The sequence below is a fragment of the Lontra canadensis genome, unplaced genomic scaffold (assembly GCF_010015895.1).
Source record: "Lontra canadensis isolate GAN:19392208 unplaced genomic scaffold, GSC_riverotter_1.0 scaffold6, whole genome shotgun sequence".
Taxonomy (NCBI): Eukaryota; Metazoa; Chordata; class Mammalia; order Carnivora; family Mustelidae; genus Lontra; species Lontra canadensis.
The window spans coordinates 22,030,637-22,049,710 of NW_022631000.1; the positions used below are offsets into that span (position 1 = coordinate 22,030,637).

The following is a 19,074-nucleotide window of genomic DNA, read 5'->3' on the forward strand; positions in this document are numbered from 1 at the left end:
AGAGAGATTCTTTCTCTCGTTCTCTCTCTCTGTCAAATAAATAAACAAAATCTTTAAAAGAAAAAAGAAAAAAAAACCCCATGGTCTTCCTGGTTCATACTTCTCAAAATATTGCAACTCAAGTATATTTTGTGATATTCTTTAAGAAAAGCAATTTATCCCACTAGGAAAATTAGGTACAACTTGAATTTGAGCACTGAGGAAGATACTTCACCCCTGTATAGTGCTCCCCTGAAAAATATTTAACCTGAATCTAATCATGGGGAAATAAGACAACCGCAAAATGCAGGACCATCTAATAAACTGGTCTATACCTCTGAAAACTGTCAGTGCCACGAATAACATGCTCTAGATTAAAAGAGACTAGACTGACTGCCAAATGCAATGCCTCACCTTTGGACAGATTCTAGATTGGGAAAAAAAACCTATTAATGACTGAGATAAGAGAGGAATACTGAAGATTAAGTATTAGAAAATATTACTGTATTAATGTTAACTTTCCTCTGTGATATGTGCAGTGTGCTTATATAGGAGAATTCTCCCTTCCTTTGGAGGTAATGCTGAATTATTTAGGGATCACAGGTAATTATGTCAAATGAACCCTTAAATGGGTCAAAAAAAAGAGTTTGTATAGAATGATAAACACTGCTAAACATGTGTGAATCTGGGAAAAGGCATACAGGTGTTCCATGTACTATTCTTGCAGCTTTTTAAAATAAGTTTTGAAGTATTTCAAACCAAAAAGGCAAGAAGGAGAAGCAACTGAGACACAAAAATAAAATGAAAGATCTTTTAGAATTCATATTTATAAGTCATCTCTTGCCATATTCTTAAAATAGTTACACGGGGAAAATGTCCTTAAAGAGTTAAGATTTCAGGTGCCTGGGTGGTTCAGTCAGTTAAGCTTTTTCCTTCCACTCAGGTCATGATCCCAGGGTCCAGGGATCAAGTCTGGCATTGGGCTCCTTGCTCAGCAAGGAGCCTGCTTCTCCCTCTGCCTCTACCCCTTCCCCTGCTTGTGCTCCCTCCCTCTCTCTCTCGGATGAGTAAATAAAACATTAAAAAAAAAAAAATACAGGTAACACAGCTGTAAATTCCCGAGAGCAGGAACTGTGGGTTATAATTTTGTTTATAACCCCCTAGTATTTTGTACACAATAGGAAGTCGAATGAGCACTAGCCACAACCCCGAATGAAGAAGCAAAGTAAGCCTTTATACTGTATTGAAAAAAGATTTAAACCAGAGGACAGAGAGTTGCTGTTACCTTTCCTTGACAAAGTGGTTAATTATAAATCACAGATGTCTGCCGAAAAATACTGAGAAATTTTACCCCAGTAAAATACTATTTGTGTAATCATAACTTAGGAAACCCACAAAATTCGACAGACTGAGGAAAACTTTTACTACAAACAAAATACACTTTATTATTTTTATTTTTGCAAGTCTAATTACCTTGAACAGATTCTTTTATTACAGTCACAAACTGAAGCCAGAGAACATCGGGATCAATTTCAACCCAGCCAGCTTGAGGATGAAGACTTTCTATCTATTTGGAAAAAGAAAATTTCGTAAAAACAACATTAGGTAAGTCAATAACATCTGGGTCTTAAAATTTTTTAAATGGTTAAAATGATTAACAATTTTATTTCATTTATTATCTAATTAATTTTATTGTTAAAATAGAAATTATGAAATAAAAGCTTTCTCTAGTTCATGAGTTTACAGAAAATTTTAACTTTATTTTATCTTTACTTTCTAAGTTTTCTATAATGAAGATGTACTATTTTTATAAGAAAAAAAATTTTTAAAAACAAAAATTAACAAATAAAGTACCAAGTTCTGATTCAGATTATGATGGAGGAAACACAATCCACCCTGCCTCTACCACTGAACGCAGGGATAAAACGTGGGCTGAATGCACACTCTAAAAAATCTAAGGTGGCAGGAAGATGGAGGAGGATAAGAATTCGAGTACAGCTAACTGGTGGTGAGTTTCCAATTTCTTCCCTGATATTCCCTGGTATAATCAAGACAGTCCACTAAACCAGAAGTGGGTACTAGGATGCAGTGGAAACTCCAAGAGAAGCTCTCATGTTTTGGCTAACACTCAGAGAGAATGGGAGAAATCCCCCATATTTCCTTTTTCCCCTGCTTCCCTCCATACTTTTGTGCCCAGGCTAATGGTTGCAGTAGTAATTGCAATACCTAAAATACTGAAGGAGGTAAAACTCCCTCTCCAACCAGAGAAGATAGGACCCAAGACTGCCATATTTTTTTCTCTCTCTCTCTCTGCGGTCCTGATGTGCAGCCGCAGCTGTGGGCATAGGAAATGCCAGCAGAGTAGGGTAATGAAAGCTCCAGCTTTCTGGTAAGAGGAGACAAAAGGGGAAGCTTAGGGGACCAAAAAGTACCACACCATCTCAGAGAGGGAGGAGCTTGGGAAAGCATTTCTGGAAAGTTGAGTATGAATTCCGAGACTCACCTTGAAGCTGTACATGTGTGAACTGTAATATAAACAACATGGCAAAGATGTTAAGAACTAAGGGACAAACCCCTACCCGGGTACCAGACGGGCTACTAGGTGGCACATTCACAGGGCAGGTACAAATAGTACTGTCAAGATTCTGGAAATGACAAACACTGAAACCAAAGTTCACAGAAAAACTGGCAGAATTTGTAGGCTGAATCCAACTGCATTAACTGCCTGTTAAAAGAAAAATATCAACATTCATCATAGGATTTACATAAGACCTGGAGTCTTATAACACTATATTCAAAATGTCCATGATATAGTCTGAAATTGCAAGATATATGAAGGACTAGAAAATTCTCACCTCACATGGGAAAAGATAATAGAGGCCAATGTCAAGATGACAGGTATCTGATCAAGACTTCATAAGCAGTGATTATAAAAATGTTCCAAGAAGAAAGGGCAAATTCTTTTGAAACAAATGGCAAAACAGAAAGTCTTAGCCAAGAAATATAAGACAAAAAGAAAAACAAAATAAAATTTTTATAACTCAAAAATACAATAATTAGGAGAAGTGAAGAAGTGCAGAGAGGCTGGTCAAGGGGTACAAACTTTCAGTTATAAGATGAATGAGTTCTGGAGACCTAACATCCATCATGGTGACTATAGTTAATAATAATGTACTGTATACTTGAAATTTGCTAGGAGAGCAGTTCTCAAGTGTTCTCAACGCACACACATACACAAATAGCGTGAGGTAATGGGTATGTTAATTAGCCTAATTATGGTAATCATTTCACAATGTATATGTGTACCAAAACATCAAGTTGTATACCCTACCTATATACAACTTTTATTTTCAATTATACCTCAATAAAGCTGGAAAATCAATTTTAAAAAAATAGAATTAAAATAAAAAACATACTGGATGGGCTTAACAAGAGAATAAAGACAACAGAAGAAAGTCAGTAAACCAAAGATAGAGTAATGGAAATTATCTAACTTAAATAACAGAAAGAAAAAATATTGGCAAAAAAGAATGAATAAAGCCTCAGGGATCTATGAGACAGGAGCAAAAGGTCTAGTATTTAAGTCATCAGATTCCCCAAAAAAGGAAAAAAAAAAAAAAGAGAGAGTTCAATGCAAAAAAAAAAAAAATTAGGGAAGTAATAGTGCTAAAAATTTTTCAAGTTCAGTGGAAGACTTAAAATCTATATATTCAAGAAACTTAGAAGACTCCTAAAAGGATAAGTCCAAAGCATTACACATCCAGATCCAGCATAATTAAAATGCTGAAAACCAAAAACTAAGGAAAATCTTGAAAGCAGTCACACATTATATATATAGAACAATGATTCTGTATGACTGCAGACTTCTCATCAGAGCCATGGAGGCCAGGAGGAAGTGGTTCAACATTTCTAAAGTGCTAAAGAAATACCATCTACAATTGCATATCAAAATCCCAGTAGGATTTTTTTGTAGATACAGACACGATGATTCTAAAATTTATAGGAGAAAGCAAAAGAACAAAATAACCAGAAAAATGTTGACAATTAAACTGGAGAAATCATACTTTTTTAAGACTTATTATACAATTTTAAGACTTATTATAATGTTATATTAGCCAAAACAGTGTGCTACTAGCACAAAAATGAAGAAATAGGGGGTGCCTGGGTGGCTTAGTTGGTTAAGTGTCCTGAGATCCAGCCCTATGTTGGGCTCAGTGCTCAGTGCAGAGTAAGCTTATCTCTGTCCCTCGCCCTACTTGTGTGTTCTCTCTCTCCCTAAAATAAATAAATGAAATTTTTTAAAAAATAAATGAACAACTAGATATCAATGGAACAAAGTTCAGAAAAAGACTGACACAAATATAGCTAATTTATTTTGACAAGTATATACAAAACAATTCAATGGAAAAAAGATAGCTTTTTCAACAGTTGGAAACAATCAGACATTTATATGCAAAAAAATTAACCTCAAACTCACATCTTACACAAAACTTCACTCAAAATTGATCACAGATCTAAATTTAAGACATAAAACTATAAAATATTTAGAAGAAAACACAGGAAAAAAATATTTGTGATGTGGTATTAGATGAAGTGCTCTTAGACATGACACCAAAATTACCATTCATAAAACAGAGAAACTGATAAATTGAACATCAAAATTAAAAACATTTGCCCTGCAAAAGACATGGAAGTGCTCTTAGACATGACACCAAAATAACCATTCAAAAAACAGAGAAACTGACAAATTGAACATCAAAATTAAAAACATTTGCCCTGCAAAAGACACGGTTAATTAAGAAAATGAAAAGACAAAACACAGACTGGCTTAAAATATCTGTAAATCACACATCCAACACAGCATTTACATTCAGAATATATGAAAAAATCTCAAAATTCAACAGTAAGAAAACAACCCAATTAAAAAACGAGCAAAAGACTTGAACAGGCACTTCGCCAAAGAAGATATATATGTATAGCATATACGCATAGAGAAATATTCAGCATCATTAAACATTAGTGAAATGCAAATCAAAACCACAATGAGATACTACTACGTCTACCAGAATGCATAAAATAAAAAACACTAACAATTTCAAGTGTCAGTGAAGAACTCTTATACATTGCTGGTGAGAATGCAAAATAGTACAGCCACTTTAAAAATGCGTGGTAATTTTTTGTTAAGTTAAACATTCATTTACTATGTGACCCAACAATACCACTCCTACGTATTTATTCTAGAGAAGAGCAAAGTTAGGTTCGCATTAAAATCTGTACACAAATGTTTATAGCAGCTCTGATCACAATCACCAGAAACATGGATACAACCTAAGTGTACTTCAACTGGTGAATGAATGTGGCACATCCATCTAATGGATTACTACATAGAAATAAAAATGAATAAACTATTGATATACATAATATGGACAAATCTCAAAGGCATTATGCTGAAAAAAGCCAGTCTCCAAAGGTTACTGACTATATTGTTCCACTTATAGGACATTCTCAAAAGGACAAAACTATGGACATGGAAAATTGATCAGTGTTAGGTGTGGGAGGAGTATGACTACAAAGGGCTAGCATTACAAAGGGCTAATACGAGTTTTGGGGATTACTCCTACATTGGCTAAAAGTCACAGAACTTATTCACCAAAAAGGCAATTTTACTGTATGTTAATTTAAAACATAAAATAAAAAGAAGCCATGGGGGGGGGGGGGAAGAAGCCATGGCTTCAGTTTAACATGATGGCTTAAACCTACATATCTTACCTCCAATTCCTCTCAAGATTCCATTAAAATAAAAACATTAAAAAGGTTTATGCAGAGAGACAATGCTAAGAGAGCAAACAGGCTCAGACCAGGTTTTAGCAAATGTTTTTAATATGAACAGTGAGTGGGTTGGTGGCACATGGCTAAACAGAGGAGAAAACTAATACTTCACTCCCTGCTCAGGTGACACGCCTTTGTTCAAACCCTGGCAGGCAGAGATTCTATGGTAAAGTCCTGAAAATTAGAGGCACCTCCAAAGACTGGGATGCCAGATGGGGTTGAACACAAGATTGGTTTAAAGTCTTCTTTTTTTTTTTTAAACAATTTTTATTTATTTGTCAGAGAGTGAGAAAGAGCATAATCGGGGGGAACAGCAGAAACATAAGAAGAAGCAAGTTCCCCACTGAGCAAGGACCCTGATGCAGGGGTCAATCCCAGGACGCTGGGACCACGACCTGAGCGGAAGGCAGATGCTTAACTGACTGAGCCATCCAGGCGTCCCTGGCTCTAAGTCTTTATAAGGATCCCCAATCCCTACCTCTAGCCAGATCACCGCCCCTCTCTAACCAGGCAGAAGGTAAAAGGTTTACTCACAAAGACACTTAACCAGAAGAGTGCTTTCTTTGCAAATATCAGATATATACCACATCCAGCTGAGTAGGGTAAGACCACCGAGTGGTACTGAAAATAGGAACAACCAAAAACCAACCAAAGATCTAACATGTAAGAAAAGACCAAAATAAAGAAAACAAAGGAATGCCTAGGAAATAGTGATTATGTGGGGAGCATGAGGGTGACAAGGTTTGATATGAAAAAAAGGTCTACTACTCCCCAGTGAGTTCTCAGAGACAGACTTAACAAAATCCATTCCCCTTCTATCAAATAATATTTGTTTTTTCTATGCAAGACTTTCGTGACCACAGATAAATGCCTCAACTGCGATAAATGCTTCCTGATCCCAGAAAAACTCAATATGGGTATCACTGCATCAAACCTACAAACCTTCAGACTTGGAGGTGGCACTACAGGGTCACTCCCCTAACTCCACCAGCTCGGAGAACTCACTATCCCCAAAAATGTCATAATAGTAAAATCTCCTGTCTTGAGGGAAGACGAAACAAATTAGACAAGAAGATAACCAAAGCTAAGATTTGTTTCGCTGATTACAAACAAAACAAAAGACAACAAACAACCAGAATTTTTCAATACTGTCCAGAAGCGTACACAGTAGTGCAGATTATACTGTTTTCTTTGGACTGGCCTTTCTGTCCTGTTCTTCCAACCAAGACGTTATTAGTCTTCATGGTTTCTCTCCTTAAAACTAGAAACATTGACATGTGGATAATATTGACATGTGGATTTTCAAATCTATATACTATTCTAGTATATAACACCAATATTTAAGAATCCATACAAAGACTTTTTAAAAAATACAAATTAATGGCGCCTGGGTGGCTCAGTCGTTAAGCATCTGCCTTCGGCTCAGGTCATGATCCCAGGGTCCTGGGATTGAGCCCCGCATCATGCTGCCTGCTGGGCGGGAAGGCTGCTTCTCCCTCTTCCGCTCCCCCTGCTTGTGTTCCCTCTCTCACTGTGTCTCTCTCTGTCAAAAAAATAAAATCTTTAAAAAATATATAAATTATAAAAAAAAGAAACAAAAAATACAAATTATAGAAAAAGCCTAAAAATGTTTCTCTGCTGTTAAAAAATGAATGCCACAAGAAATAAAACCGGTCTTCTGAGAGGCCTAGTACCAGCTTTCTAACACAAAGGGTTCATGTTTGGGATTCCAATTTTAATTAAAAGACCCATATAGCTTATTATGTTTTTTTGTTTTTTTTTTTAAGATTTTTATTTATTTGACAGAGAGAGACAGCAAGAGAGGGAATACAAACAGGGGGAGTGGGAGAGGGAGAAACAGGCTTTTGACTGAGCAGGGAGCCCAATGCAGGACTTGATCCCAGGACCCCGGGATCATGACCTGAGCCGAAGGCAGATGCTTAACAACCGAGCCTCCCAGGCACCCCCAGCCTATTATGTTCTTACCTCTAAGGGTGATCTCTTCACTTTTTCTTTCCCTGTTTCTCTTTTAAGCTATTTATGTAGCAGTATCAGTCAAATCCTATAGTAAGATGTTCTGGGTTTCTATTGTATCTAGCCTTATCATCATATTAGCAGAGGTGTGATTTTCGCTGGAGAAAATAAACAAAAGTTCTGTGCCCAATCAGTCTCATGAAGCAAACTGAATTCCTAACACTTTGATTAAATGCAAATCAATGATTTATTCTGTACTCAGGAGGTAATAAACCAGGTGCTAAGTAGCAATGTAGGCCAATAAGACCCTCTTTCTCAAAGAACTACAGCTATCTGAAGTAAATGACCAATTTCTGATTGTTCTTTTTTAATTCGTTATGGACCAACAATTTTTAAGACATAAAACAATTTTCTAGGAAAAAATTACATACAAAAAAAAATCCCAAATGTTTTGTTAGTAAGATCAACAGACATAAAACTACTCCACACAAGTTTCTAAATCTTAAGTTTCTTCATCTCTCCCCCAGGTGCCCAGGAACTACACTTAAGCAGCCGTGTTATCGGTGGCTCAGTAGGTTAAGTATCTGCCTTTGGCTCAGGTCATGATCCCAGGGTCCTGCGATGGAGTCCTGCATTGGGCTCCATGCTCAGCAGGGAGCCTGCTTCTCCCTTTGCCTCTGCCTGCTGCTCCCCCTGTTTATGCTCTCTGACAAATAAATAAATACAATCTTTAAAAAAAAAAAAAGCACTGCTATGAACTCTTACTAGCAGTTGGAGAGCCACTGCTATAAACTCCTTAATCTAAGTGTTTCACCCTTTGAGGGCAGGGACTTTTTATATTTTTATTAACTCATGTATCTTTCCAGACACTTGATGGTTGAGAGTCTGAGCAAACCATTCTAGTCTTCTGTTACTCACAATAGTCTTGATCCATCTTTTAGATTCCTATCTCATTTCTAAAAAACTAATCATTTGCCCCAAATTCTACAGCAACTTTGTATTTTCTCACAATCCATGTCTCCCTTTTGGTTCCAAATATTTCAATTAAAAAAAAAATCACTGCCTAAAACAAAAGTACTTTATCTAGAATTATGAGGAACACTGTGTGAAAAGTATCACTGTGTTGTGATAAAGACTCATTAAAAAGATAAGAGGCATATAGTCGCTGAAGCACAGTGTTCTTTCAGGTTGAGGGAGTGATGGCGTGTGTAGGGAGGGTGGACGGTGTTTCTGCACAGGTAGCAGAGAAGGGCCCAAGCTGCTTGGTCCCAGCTTACTGTTCTGGTCCAGAAAGCAGAATGAAATGAAACTCCCCCATTTTCTCAAAGCAGTCACTTGGCTAGATCAGCACCTGGGCAAGTAATACGGTTGAAAAAACACTATTAAGGGGTTGGGAAGAAGGGTGAGAACTGAGCAAACGGGAGAGTCCAGTGCTGCGGGGAATGGTTTAGGTAACTAATGGCTCCGAATACTGCTAACATAAAAAAGATGTTGATACCACATCAAATCAACATTATTTTGGTGCGCTGGAAGAAATCAACACTCCATTAAAATAAGAACAGGAGAGCACCAATCTGTGGTTGCTTTACTAATAACAAGTAAGGATTTGGTAGGTTTCTCAAAGCAGGAAAAAAAGGCATTTTTATCAATGCTCAAAGATGAAAAAGAGAAAAGTAATGACAATACAGCCATCAAAACTTGTCCAATTCCTCCCATATCCATGAAAATCAGTCGCTCAGGTGAGGAACCAGCACTATGAGAAGCAGTTAATAATGATAACTGAAGAATGGACAATAAATTCTATCAAGATCTGAAAAATTTAAATGTAAATAAAGACGGGGCTGCAAGTCTACCGAGGAAGTAGGAAAAACCTAGCAAGTCACAAAGCACCTGCTGGTTGGATACGCGCGGAGTGCTCTGCTCTACCCTGCGAGTTCCCGCACTCCCACCCAGGAAAAGCGAATCCTCAGGTGAGAGAAGCGAGCGAAGGACCCCTGGTCCCGAACCGGGCCCCTCCTGCCCTCAGTCGGGACGGGAAGGGCGCGCGGGTGTCAGCCCTGCCGGGGGAGGTGATTCAGAGATCTGGCCGCTCCCCCCTCCCTCCGCTCAGGACCGAGGGCCCGCCGGGGCTTCCAGTAGCTACAACCTGGCCAGACGCCGAGGACCCGCCCGCTCGCCTCCAGTGACTAGATCCCGGGCGCTCCGTGCGACCCCGACCCGCGCCCCCTACGCTCGCTCCCCGGTCACCTTCTGCGCGCTGGAGCCGCGGATCAGCGTCGCGTGGTCATAGACGTGGCAGCGGATCACGGAGCTGCCCACGTCCAGCCCTAACACGAAGCCTGCGGGACACGGGCCCGCCGCGCTCTGCTCCTGGACCGCACGCGCCTCCAACATCCCGACCCCGCAAGCCTCTCCGCAACAACCCGCGGACGAGAGGGCGCGTTTATACAGGTCCAAACCTCAGGGGCCAAGCGTGCCCCGCGGGGCCGCCGCCCCCGGCCCGCCCCTCCGCGAGATCTGGGAAGCGGCCCCGCCCCTGCCGCTGGCCCCGCCCCGACGCCGTGACATCACTGCTGCGTAGACACCCTTGCGAGGCGCGCGTGCTAGGACCTGGAGGCGGTGTGGGGCGCTCGGAGGGGAGCGAGTTTCCGGAGGCGGGGCCCGTGTTTCTTTTCGACCGTAGTTACATTTCATGAATATCTATTAAGAAAATTAAAATGACCTGAAAAGAAATTAGAAATGCAGCCTGAAGTATGTATTAATAAACAGAGCGCTCCCCCCAAGACTTCTCTCACGTGAAAACCTGGTAAAATGTGCACATATAACACACGTCAGTAAATACTTTAAATGCAGTAATATACGGAGTAAGACCTTCCCCAGCCCTCTTGTTGGGCAAAAGGGACAAAGCGTAGGGTGGCCTCTTTTAACATCAAGCTCCCGCCACCCCCATCTCCACCCCCACGCCAGCGGTTACTTTTTCAGCCATGAAGAGCTGAAAAGAGACCTATGAAAAGATCAGAAAAGAGTAGAAAAGGGGCCTATGGCAATTTCGAGATTCCCGTAGCTTCAATCCACCTGCCCAGAGCCAAGGGGACTTCTCAGGGGGTGGTCCAGCTCCCAAAGAGCAAGCCTGATATGTAGGGAGCAAGGAAGCATTAATGCCTGCTTCAGCCACCTCTGCACCACAAGCAGCACTCCAAAAAAAAACAGTACCTGCAAATATTATTTTCTTTTTGCAAAATTATGAAAGTAATATGGATACATGCTTTTTGTGAAAATAGTTTAACAGTGCAATTAAAAAGTAAAGGATCTTCATTTTTAACCAAATTGTTCTTTTGACCAAATTATTAACCAACTGCTTTCAAGTTGGTTAATACCAAACTGGGCTCTTTGGCCATATTACTGGAAGCTTGGACATACACCCACAAAGATATATTTTTTTCTTTCTGTACCTTCTGCCTGTCCAACAGTACTCATTCATTCCAAATGGCCTAGGGATTGCTTTCACCAGTAGTTAAGTTCAGCATTTTGATAGATCATATATATGTTAATTCCCAGTATTATAACGAAATCAATGACTAATGGGTCATGTACTGGTCAGAGTTTTCCAGAGAAACAGACCCAAAAGAACAGAGATGAAGAAAGAGAAAGAGATTAAGATTTTGAGGAATTGGTTCACATGCTTGTATACGTGGAAATTTCCAGAAAGCTGCAGAACAAGCTAAAAGGCTAAGAGTTCAGGCTAAGAGTTGATGTTACAGTTTCCCGTCTGAATTCTACAGGACAGCAAGCTGGAAACCCAGGCAAGGTGTCTGTGTTGCAGTCTGGAGAATTGGTTCTCATTTGGTAAACCACAAACTTTTAAGGCCTTCAACTGAATGGATGAGACCCACCAACATTATGAAGGACAGTTTGGTTTACTCAATGTCTGTTGATTTAAATGTTAATCACATCTAAAACATACCTTACAACAACACCTAGATTGATGTTTGACCAGACAACTGAGTACCCATACAGTGCCCATGAGCCTAGCCACGCTGACATAAAATCAACTATCACAGGTCCCCTTTCACAACAGAGAAAGCTGTTTGGAATTCCCTGATATTAGTATTTAGCATATTTCTCCAGGTGATAGTTCTTGGGTTTCTTGGATCCTGACACTTCTTTTGTGATCCTTTTTATAAATTCAAATCAATTATCTTGAGTATTATCAAAGGATCACAGAATGTGAAAACAAGAAGGGCTTTAGCAACCACTTAGTCTTGTGTTTCTTAATCTGTTTCCTATCTTGAACAACTCTGAGACCGTGATGGATGCTATCTTCTGAGAATATATGGATGTACACCAAGTTTGGCATGTAATTTCAGGTGTTGGGTATAGGATACTTCAAACATGAAGATCTCAGGTTTAAAATCCAGAGCTGATTTCTATAACCTGGACAGACTATTGTCTCGGAGAGGGATGGGCAGCAAAGGGACACAGTGTTTCTTCCATGTTCATTGTTCTCTGCTGGCATCTCTTACCCTGCTCTGCTCTCAAGGTAAGGAACCTGTGGGCCTCAAGGCACAGGGCTCACAAACTCTGAAGGTCCCTTTGCTAGTGGGTCAGTCCATTGTTCTTGATTCAGAGGCCACTACTGCTCTGAGCTCCATCACCTGGTAGGCTTGGTCTTCATCTGGCTCCTCCTTCCTCACACTCTGGGCTTGGCCTCAGAGATGGCCCATGAGGCTGCTCTCCCAGGCTCTTCCCCACCACTGTCCCTCCTTACACTTTCTCCTCTTACAGTAGAGCCCAGGATTACAACTCATTGTATCAACCTTGTACATTCCCAAGAACTTGGATCCAATTACTCAAGCCTAGATCAGAAACTATGCCAGGGTCACCATACCCTATTCAGGAAATGAATGGTGCTTCAAGGCTGAACCCAGAAACTTCACTGTCTCCCACTTCCAAGAAAACTAGTCATGGTACTTCCTTGTAAGTGTGACCGACTGTCCCAGTTTGCCCTAATCTGGGGAGTTCTCTCTTTTTCCTTTTTTAAAATATTTATTTATTTATTTATTTATTTGACAGAGAAAGAGAGAGAACACAAGCAGGGGGAGCTGTAGGTGGAGAGAGAGGGAGAAGCAGACTTCCTACTGAGCAGGGAGCCTGATGCGGGGCTTGATCCCAGGACCTCCAGAATCATAACCGGAGCTGAAGGCAGATGATTAACCAACTGAGTCAACCAGGTGTCCCCCAATCATCCTGTTTCACTCATGGCTAGATTCTTTTATTCAACTATGGACATGATCAAATCTCAAGTGAATGAGTTCTCTGAATTAAGATTAAAACCACATTAGAGAATGGCTAAGAGCTTTATTATATTCGAAATATAAATAACACTTTGTTTTTCGAGGAAAAACTTAGAATTTTTATATAAGGCAATGAAAAATCCAAAGTAAAGAATGGTGGTACAGAAGAAAATGTGGAAAAGAAGCCATTACTCCTAAGTTTTCAATAATAAAGATTTGTATCTTGGCCTTCTGTCTAAGAGGCCAAAACAAAGAAGGAAACTTCCTTTCACATATTACTTAGCCACCTTTGTCATTATTTTCTTCCCTAATACCATAAGATTCTCATTTTTTAAAGATTTTATTTATTTGGAAAAGAGAGAATGAAAGAGAGAGAGCACGAGACGGGGGAGGGCCAGAGGGAGAAGCAGACTCCCTGCTGAGCAAGGAGCCTGATGTGGGACTCTATCCTAGGACTCCAAGATCATGACCTGAGCCCAAGGCAGTCCCTCAACGGACTGAGCCATCCAGGCACCCATATTCTTGCTTTTTTAAAAGCCAGATTTATTGAGTTGCATAGTTCTATGAATGTTGATGTATACATCTAAGTAACTACCACCACCATCGAGATAGAAAATATTTCTGTCACTCCTGAAAGTCCCTTTTGCACACAGTACTCTGAATCCTTTATCATGACCATAAGGTGATATCATCTGCAAACATAACTCAGAATTCTTGAATTTAGCAGATTGATTTCAGTCATTTTATATATAGCCCATTTCAAGAAGAAATTGCGGGTTCCCAACTGACTTTAAACGAACCCAATCCTATGATGCGTGGGCAAGCTGTGTTGACCTAGGGGGGTTTCACCAAATGGCGTACGTAAAGCTAAGCATAATAACTTAAAATTCTTGGTTCATTTATATGACTTGAGTAAATTCAAACTACTTGATATGATTGTTAATAATGAGGACACTTTAGGGCCACCTGAGTGGCTCAATGGGTTAAAGCCTCTGCTTTTGGCTCAGGTCATGATCCCAAGGTCCTGGGATCAAGCCCCACATCGGGCTCTCTGCTCTGCAGGGAGCCTGCTTCCTCCTTTCTCTCCCTGTCTGCCTCTCTTGCCTATTTGTAGTTTCTGTCTGTCAAATAAATAAATAAAATCTTTTAAAAAATAATAATAATGAGGACACTTTAGTAGGCATGTTTGCATTCTATCCCATTAGGGAAGGAAAAACCCTGCTTTGGAATATAGTTACTCCAACCTAGAGGGTATTAAGCTAAGTGAAATGAGTCAGACAGAGAAAGACAAATACTACATAACTTCACTTATATGTGGAATCTGAAAAACAAAACAAATAAGCAAACAAAAGCAGAATCAGAACTACAAATACAGAGAATATAACAGGTGTTTGCAGGAGAGGAGGGAGGTAGAAGATAGGTAAAATGGGTGAATGGGGGGTGGGAGGTATAGGCTTCCAGTTACAGAATGAATAAGTCAGGGAAATAAAAGGTACAACGGAGGGAATATAGTCAATGATACTGTAATAGCATGGCATGATCACAGATGGTAGCTACACTTGCAGTGAGCTTAGCATAACGTATGGAGTTGTTGGATCACTATGCTGTACACCTGAAACTAATGTAACATCAGGTGTCAACCATACTCAAAGAAAGAAAGAGGGCAACCCTCTCGGGTCTCCTCCATCTTTAGGAGCTCTCTACTATCACTCAATAAACTTTGGTTTGCTGCACACCAAAAAAAGAAAAGAAGAAGAAAAAGAAAAAGGAAGGAAGGAAGGAGGACAGAAAGAAAGGAAAGGAAAAGAAAAATACAGTTAGTTACTTAATACAGGCTATATTTCACAAATTGGAACTCTGGAATGTTTTGCATTAGTACTGTAAAGTAGATGAAACTAAGAATAAAATCTAATTCGGAACACCCTGGGAAGAAAGAAGATAAGGAACCATAAACAATAAACACTGAATTTTAAATTAACTAAAAAAAATACAATCAAGTCTCATTATTTGTTATGTCCTGTAAAGATATACCGACACTGAGTTAGCAAACACTGAGCTGTTTCCCCTAGAGACAATACAGAGCTGGGTTCCTGAAGCCTCTGGTCACCTTTCCCTCAATGGATCAATACATAACCTGGGTTTACATGTTTCTCTTTAAAGACCCTACTTCCTATATGTACTGTTGATTTATTAGCATTGAATTTACAACCAAAGCACTGTAATTTATGCCTAAATGCATCTTATCTAACACAGGTATTCTCTCTGTAGGGCACATGACAGGCTTCTTAGCTTAGGAGCATTTCAGCATACACTTATAAGCCATTTTAAATACAAAATCACCAATACAAAGCACAGATGTGAAAAGGGCAGCACTAAATAGGAAAAAGAACATCTGTTTACAACGTAAGAGCTGAAACCAGAAGGCAGAATGTCATCTTACTTGAACTGAGGTGGGAATGTGCCCATCTCTCTCTCTCCCTGTCTCACTCTTTGAGGTCTCTCTGTATATAAGTTTAATAACATGTGTATCAGTCCACTTGCTCAGCATTGCTTTTCATACCTCATTCAATTTCTGTCTTTCTAGGTCAATTTCTTTTTCTTAGATTCTATTAGTAAGGAGTTCTTTCAGTGAGGATCTTTAAGTAGTAAACTTCCTAAGTTTTTGAATATCTGAAAATAGTATATTTTTTACTCTCAAAAGATAGTTCAACTTGGTAGAAAATACTATACTAGCTGGACAGTTATTTGCTTTCTGCACTTTATTGTTGCCTTGGCTTACGGCATGGGCATTTTGAATGAGAAGTCTGCTGCTAGTCTGATTGTCGGTCTTCTGTGGGTACTCTGTCTTTTCTTTCTGGTGGCTTTACAGTTTTCTATTCAGATTCCATGTTCTGATCTTCCTAGGGATGGCCTTGTCTTTTATTTAATCTGTGTCTTTCTTTTTTTCTCCTTTGCTCATTTGTTTTGTTTCTTAAATTCCACATGTAAGTGGAATCTCATGGTATTTGTCTTTCTCTAAATGACCTGTTTCACTTAGCATAACACTCTCTAGCTCCATCCATGTTGCCACAAATGGCAAGCTCTCATTCTTTTTTTTTTTACAACGCTGAGAAAAGGATGCTTTATTATCTTAACTTGACCATAAATTATAATGATTATTTATAAAAGTTATATAAAGGCAACCTGATTACCTTTAAAGTCTCAAAGAGCCAAATACAAATAAAGCACAGAAAATTAAATGAATTTTAAAAAGTTCTGACATAATTCTTCCACACATTATATGTAATCACCAGAAGAATCATTGCAATAATTACCCAAAGTAATACTAAAAGTAACGAAAGAGATGTTTGGTCATAAATGTAAATTCAAATGTACAGTATATCTACAATAATAGATCAAAGTGTATCTGCAATTTCTAGCAGTAATAAACATGTTAGTTGGCAATACTGTATTCTTCAATGAAATAAGCAAGCAGATCAAGGATAAAATGTTGGATAGTCTTATCAACCAAGCCATCTTTCAGGACAGTTTTTCAGGGTAGTGTTCTACACATGTAACTGAGCTGTTTGTCATTATTCTAGAGCCAGTACTTTATTTGCACAGTCTGCACATCAAAATAAAACAAATAATTATACATCAGGATTGGTAGGAATACCAAGTATTATTTCACAACTGCCACTACGTGTTTCTTCTTCTCTGACACAATTGCCACAGATCCAGGCTTGCTATGTTTGAGATGATTCACCTCCTTTCGTCGGCGAGCTTCCTTCATGATCCGCTGTTCCTGGATCTGGCTGTAGATAGATTTTGGTAGATGCCAGTGACGAGCAATGCGTTTTATATGAGGATGATGTTGAAATTTCTCCTTCAACTTCTGGTTATAATCTTTGGCTGCTTTTTCTCGTGATGTAAGCACACCCAATTTTTCAGAAGCATTAGCTTTCCACAGACGAATGTTCATTTCATCAGATCCACACATAATATATTTGCAGTCAGAAGTCCATTTTACACAGATAACATGTTGCATTCTCTTTGTGTGATAGACTTCCCTGCTTCTACTTTTGTCCACAGGAAAGATACGAATAGATTTATCAAAACTAGCAGACACAAACTCTTTCCCAGTGGGAGAGTAATCCACATCAAGCACTGCAGACACAAGATCCATATGTACCATCACAGGAGTGTCCAGCGCACGCATATCAAACGTATACAAGTTGTAATCTTCATTTGCTGCAGTAAAAACGAAAGCTTCCATAGGGTTCCAACAAATTGTATTTGTTCTCATATCTAAGATGACCTTTTTCAGAGGAGTAGCTTGCCTCATATCATATAGTACTATATTCCTGTCAGAAGCGCAACTTCCCAAGAGAAATGTCTCAATTGGGTTAAATTTAACACTACTTATACTGTCAAATTCCCAGGTCATTGAACAGATAGGACTTGTTCTTTGTTCATCCCAAATGTCTACTTGCTGTCCACATGTGGCAAAAACAGCTTCTTTCCAGTGATGATCAATGCCTGTATACACTGTCTTTCCTAATATTATATGTAATGGTTCTTCCTCTTCTCCATAGCACGGTCCATCCATTTTCCATTGCTTCACAGTTTTGTCATCGCCAACAGTAAAAAAATAAGTCCCACAAAAGTGAGTACATATTCTTCCTACAAAACCTTCATGGGCTTGTATTGTATGGATACATTTCCGTTTAGTCAAGTTCCAAATTCTAACCTCTCCATCACATGCCCCAGAAAGGATAGGAGCCAGGCTCTTTGGATGCTTTGCCAAGCATTGACTCCATCTCGGTGACCATTCAGAGAAGCAAGGAATGGTTTTGCAAATACCCGTTCCAGTTTGGTAGCATTTAAAGCCCTTACATATTCTCGTGGGACCTCAAAAGGATGTAAGGTAGGATCATAGTTTCTTGGAACTCTTTGTAAGTCCAGTTTGGTTTTGCGGACATAGTTGTCCGGGTTCCGGCTCAGCATCTTCCCCTTCATTTTGGCTGTTAGTTGCCCCCGAACCCCCCAAGCCTTTCCTCCGCGTTCGGATTACCACCGCCTCCTCCCTAGCTCTCATTCTTTCTTATGGCTGAATACTATTTCATTGTGTATATGCAACATCTTCTTTACCCATTCATCCACTGATGGCTCCTTGGGCTGCTTCCATATCTTGGCTATTATAAATAATGTTGCTATAAATATAGGAGCGCATGTATCCCTTTGATTTAGTGTTTTGGGTAAATACCCAGTAGTTCAATCGCTGGGTGGTAGGATAGTTGTATTTTTAACTTTTTTTTTTAAGTTTATAAATATTGTTTATTTATTTCTTTGTGAGGGAGAGAGAGAGAGAGAGCACACAAGCAGGGGGAGTGGCAGGCAGAGGGAGAAGTAGGCTCCCCGCTGAGTAAGGAGCCCAATGCAGGACTTGATCCCAGGACCCTAGGATCATGACCTGAGCCTAAGGAAGAAGCTTAACTGACTGAGCCATCTAGGTATCCCGAATTTTTAACATTCTGAGGAACCTCCATACTGTTTTCCAGAGTGGCTGCAACAGTTTGCATTCCCACCAACAATGCAAGAAGGTTCTGCTTTCTGAACATCCTTGCCAACACCTGTTGCTCCTTATGTTGTTGATTTTGGCTTTTGATTTATTTTGCTGGGGACGTCCTGCTGTGACCTTTCAGACCGAGGACCTGGGTCTTCCAATTTTGGAAAATGGTCTGCTGTGTACATGTTACCTGTTCCCCTTCTGTCTATCCTCTTCTTAGGGAATTCTTATTAGATATTTGATTTGAAAAAAAATTATTTTGATACAATTTCAGACTTACAGAAAAGTTGCAAGGTAGCACAAATAACTCCTGGCACATGGGATCCTACCTAGATTTACCAAATATTAATATTTTACCACATTTAGTTTATCTTTTTCTATTTATCTATTTACCCATATTTTTTTCTAAACCATTTGAAAGTAAGTTGCAAGCATGGTGCCCATTTGCTT

At 39.4% G+C, this 19,074-nt stretch overlaps 2 protein-coding genes across 4 annotated transcripts in view; both read right to left on the minus strand.

The window, feature by feature from the left end:
* GK5 (glycerol kinase 5) overlaps positions 1-10,203 on the minus strand; it is an 84,764-nt gene extending 74,561 nt beyond the window's left edge. For 2 of the 3 annotated variants that reach the window (XM_032852390.1, XM_032852392.1), the window contains exons 1-2: positions 10,030-10,203; positions 1,453-1,546 (exon numbers count right to left, since the gene is read on the minus strand). In XM_032852390.1, coding sequence (XP_032708281.1) covers positions 1,453-1,546; positions 10,030-10,176 — 241 coding nt within the window. In that variant the 5' untranslated portion in view covers positions 10,177-10,203. The remainder of the gene's footprint in view (positions 1-1,452; positions 1,547-10,029) is intronic. The other variant, XM_032852391.1, reaches the window with a different exon arrangement.
* Positions 10,204-16,645: 6,442 nt separating this feature from the next.
* Positions 16,646-18,135, minus strand: LOC116864627 (DDB1- and CUL4-associated factor 13-like). Its single transcript, XM_032852394.1, is given in 2 exon segments — positions 16,646-17,867; positions 17,870-18,135. Coding segments are annotated over 2 exon segments (1,335 nt in total). The 5' UTR covers positions 18,075-18,135; the 3' UTR covers positions 16,646-16,737.
* Between the last annotated feature and the right edge of the window lie 939 nt (positions 18,136-19,074).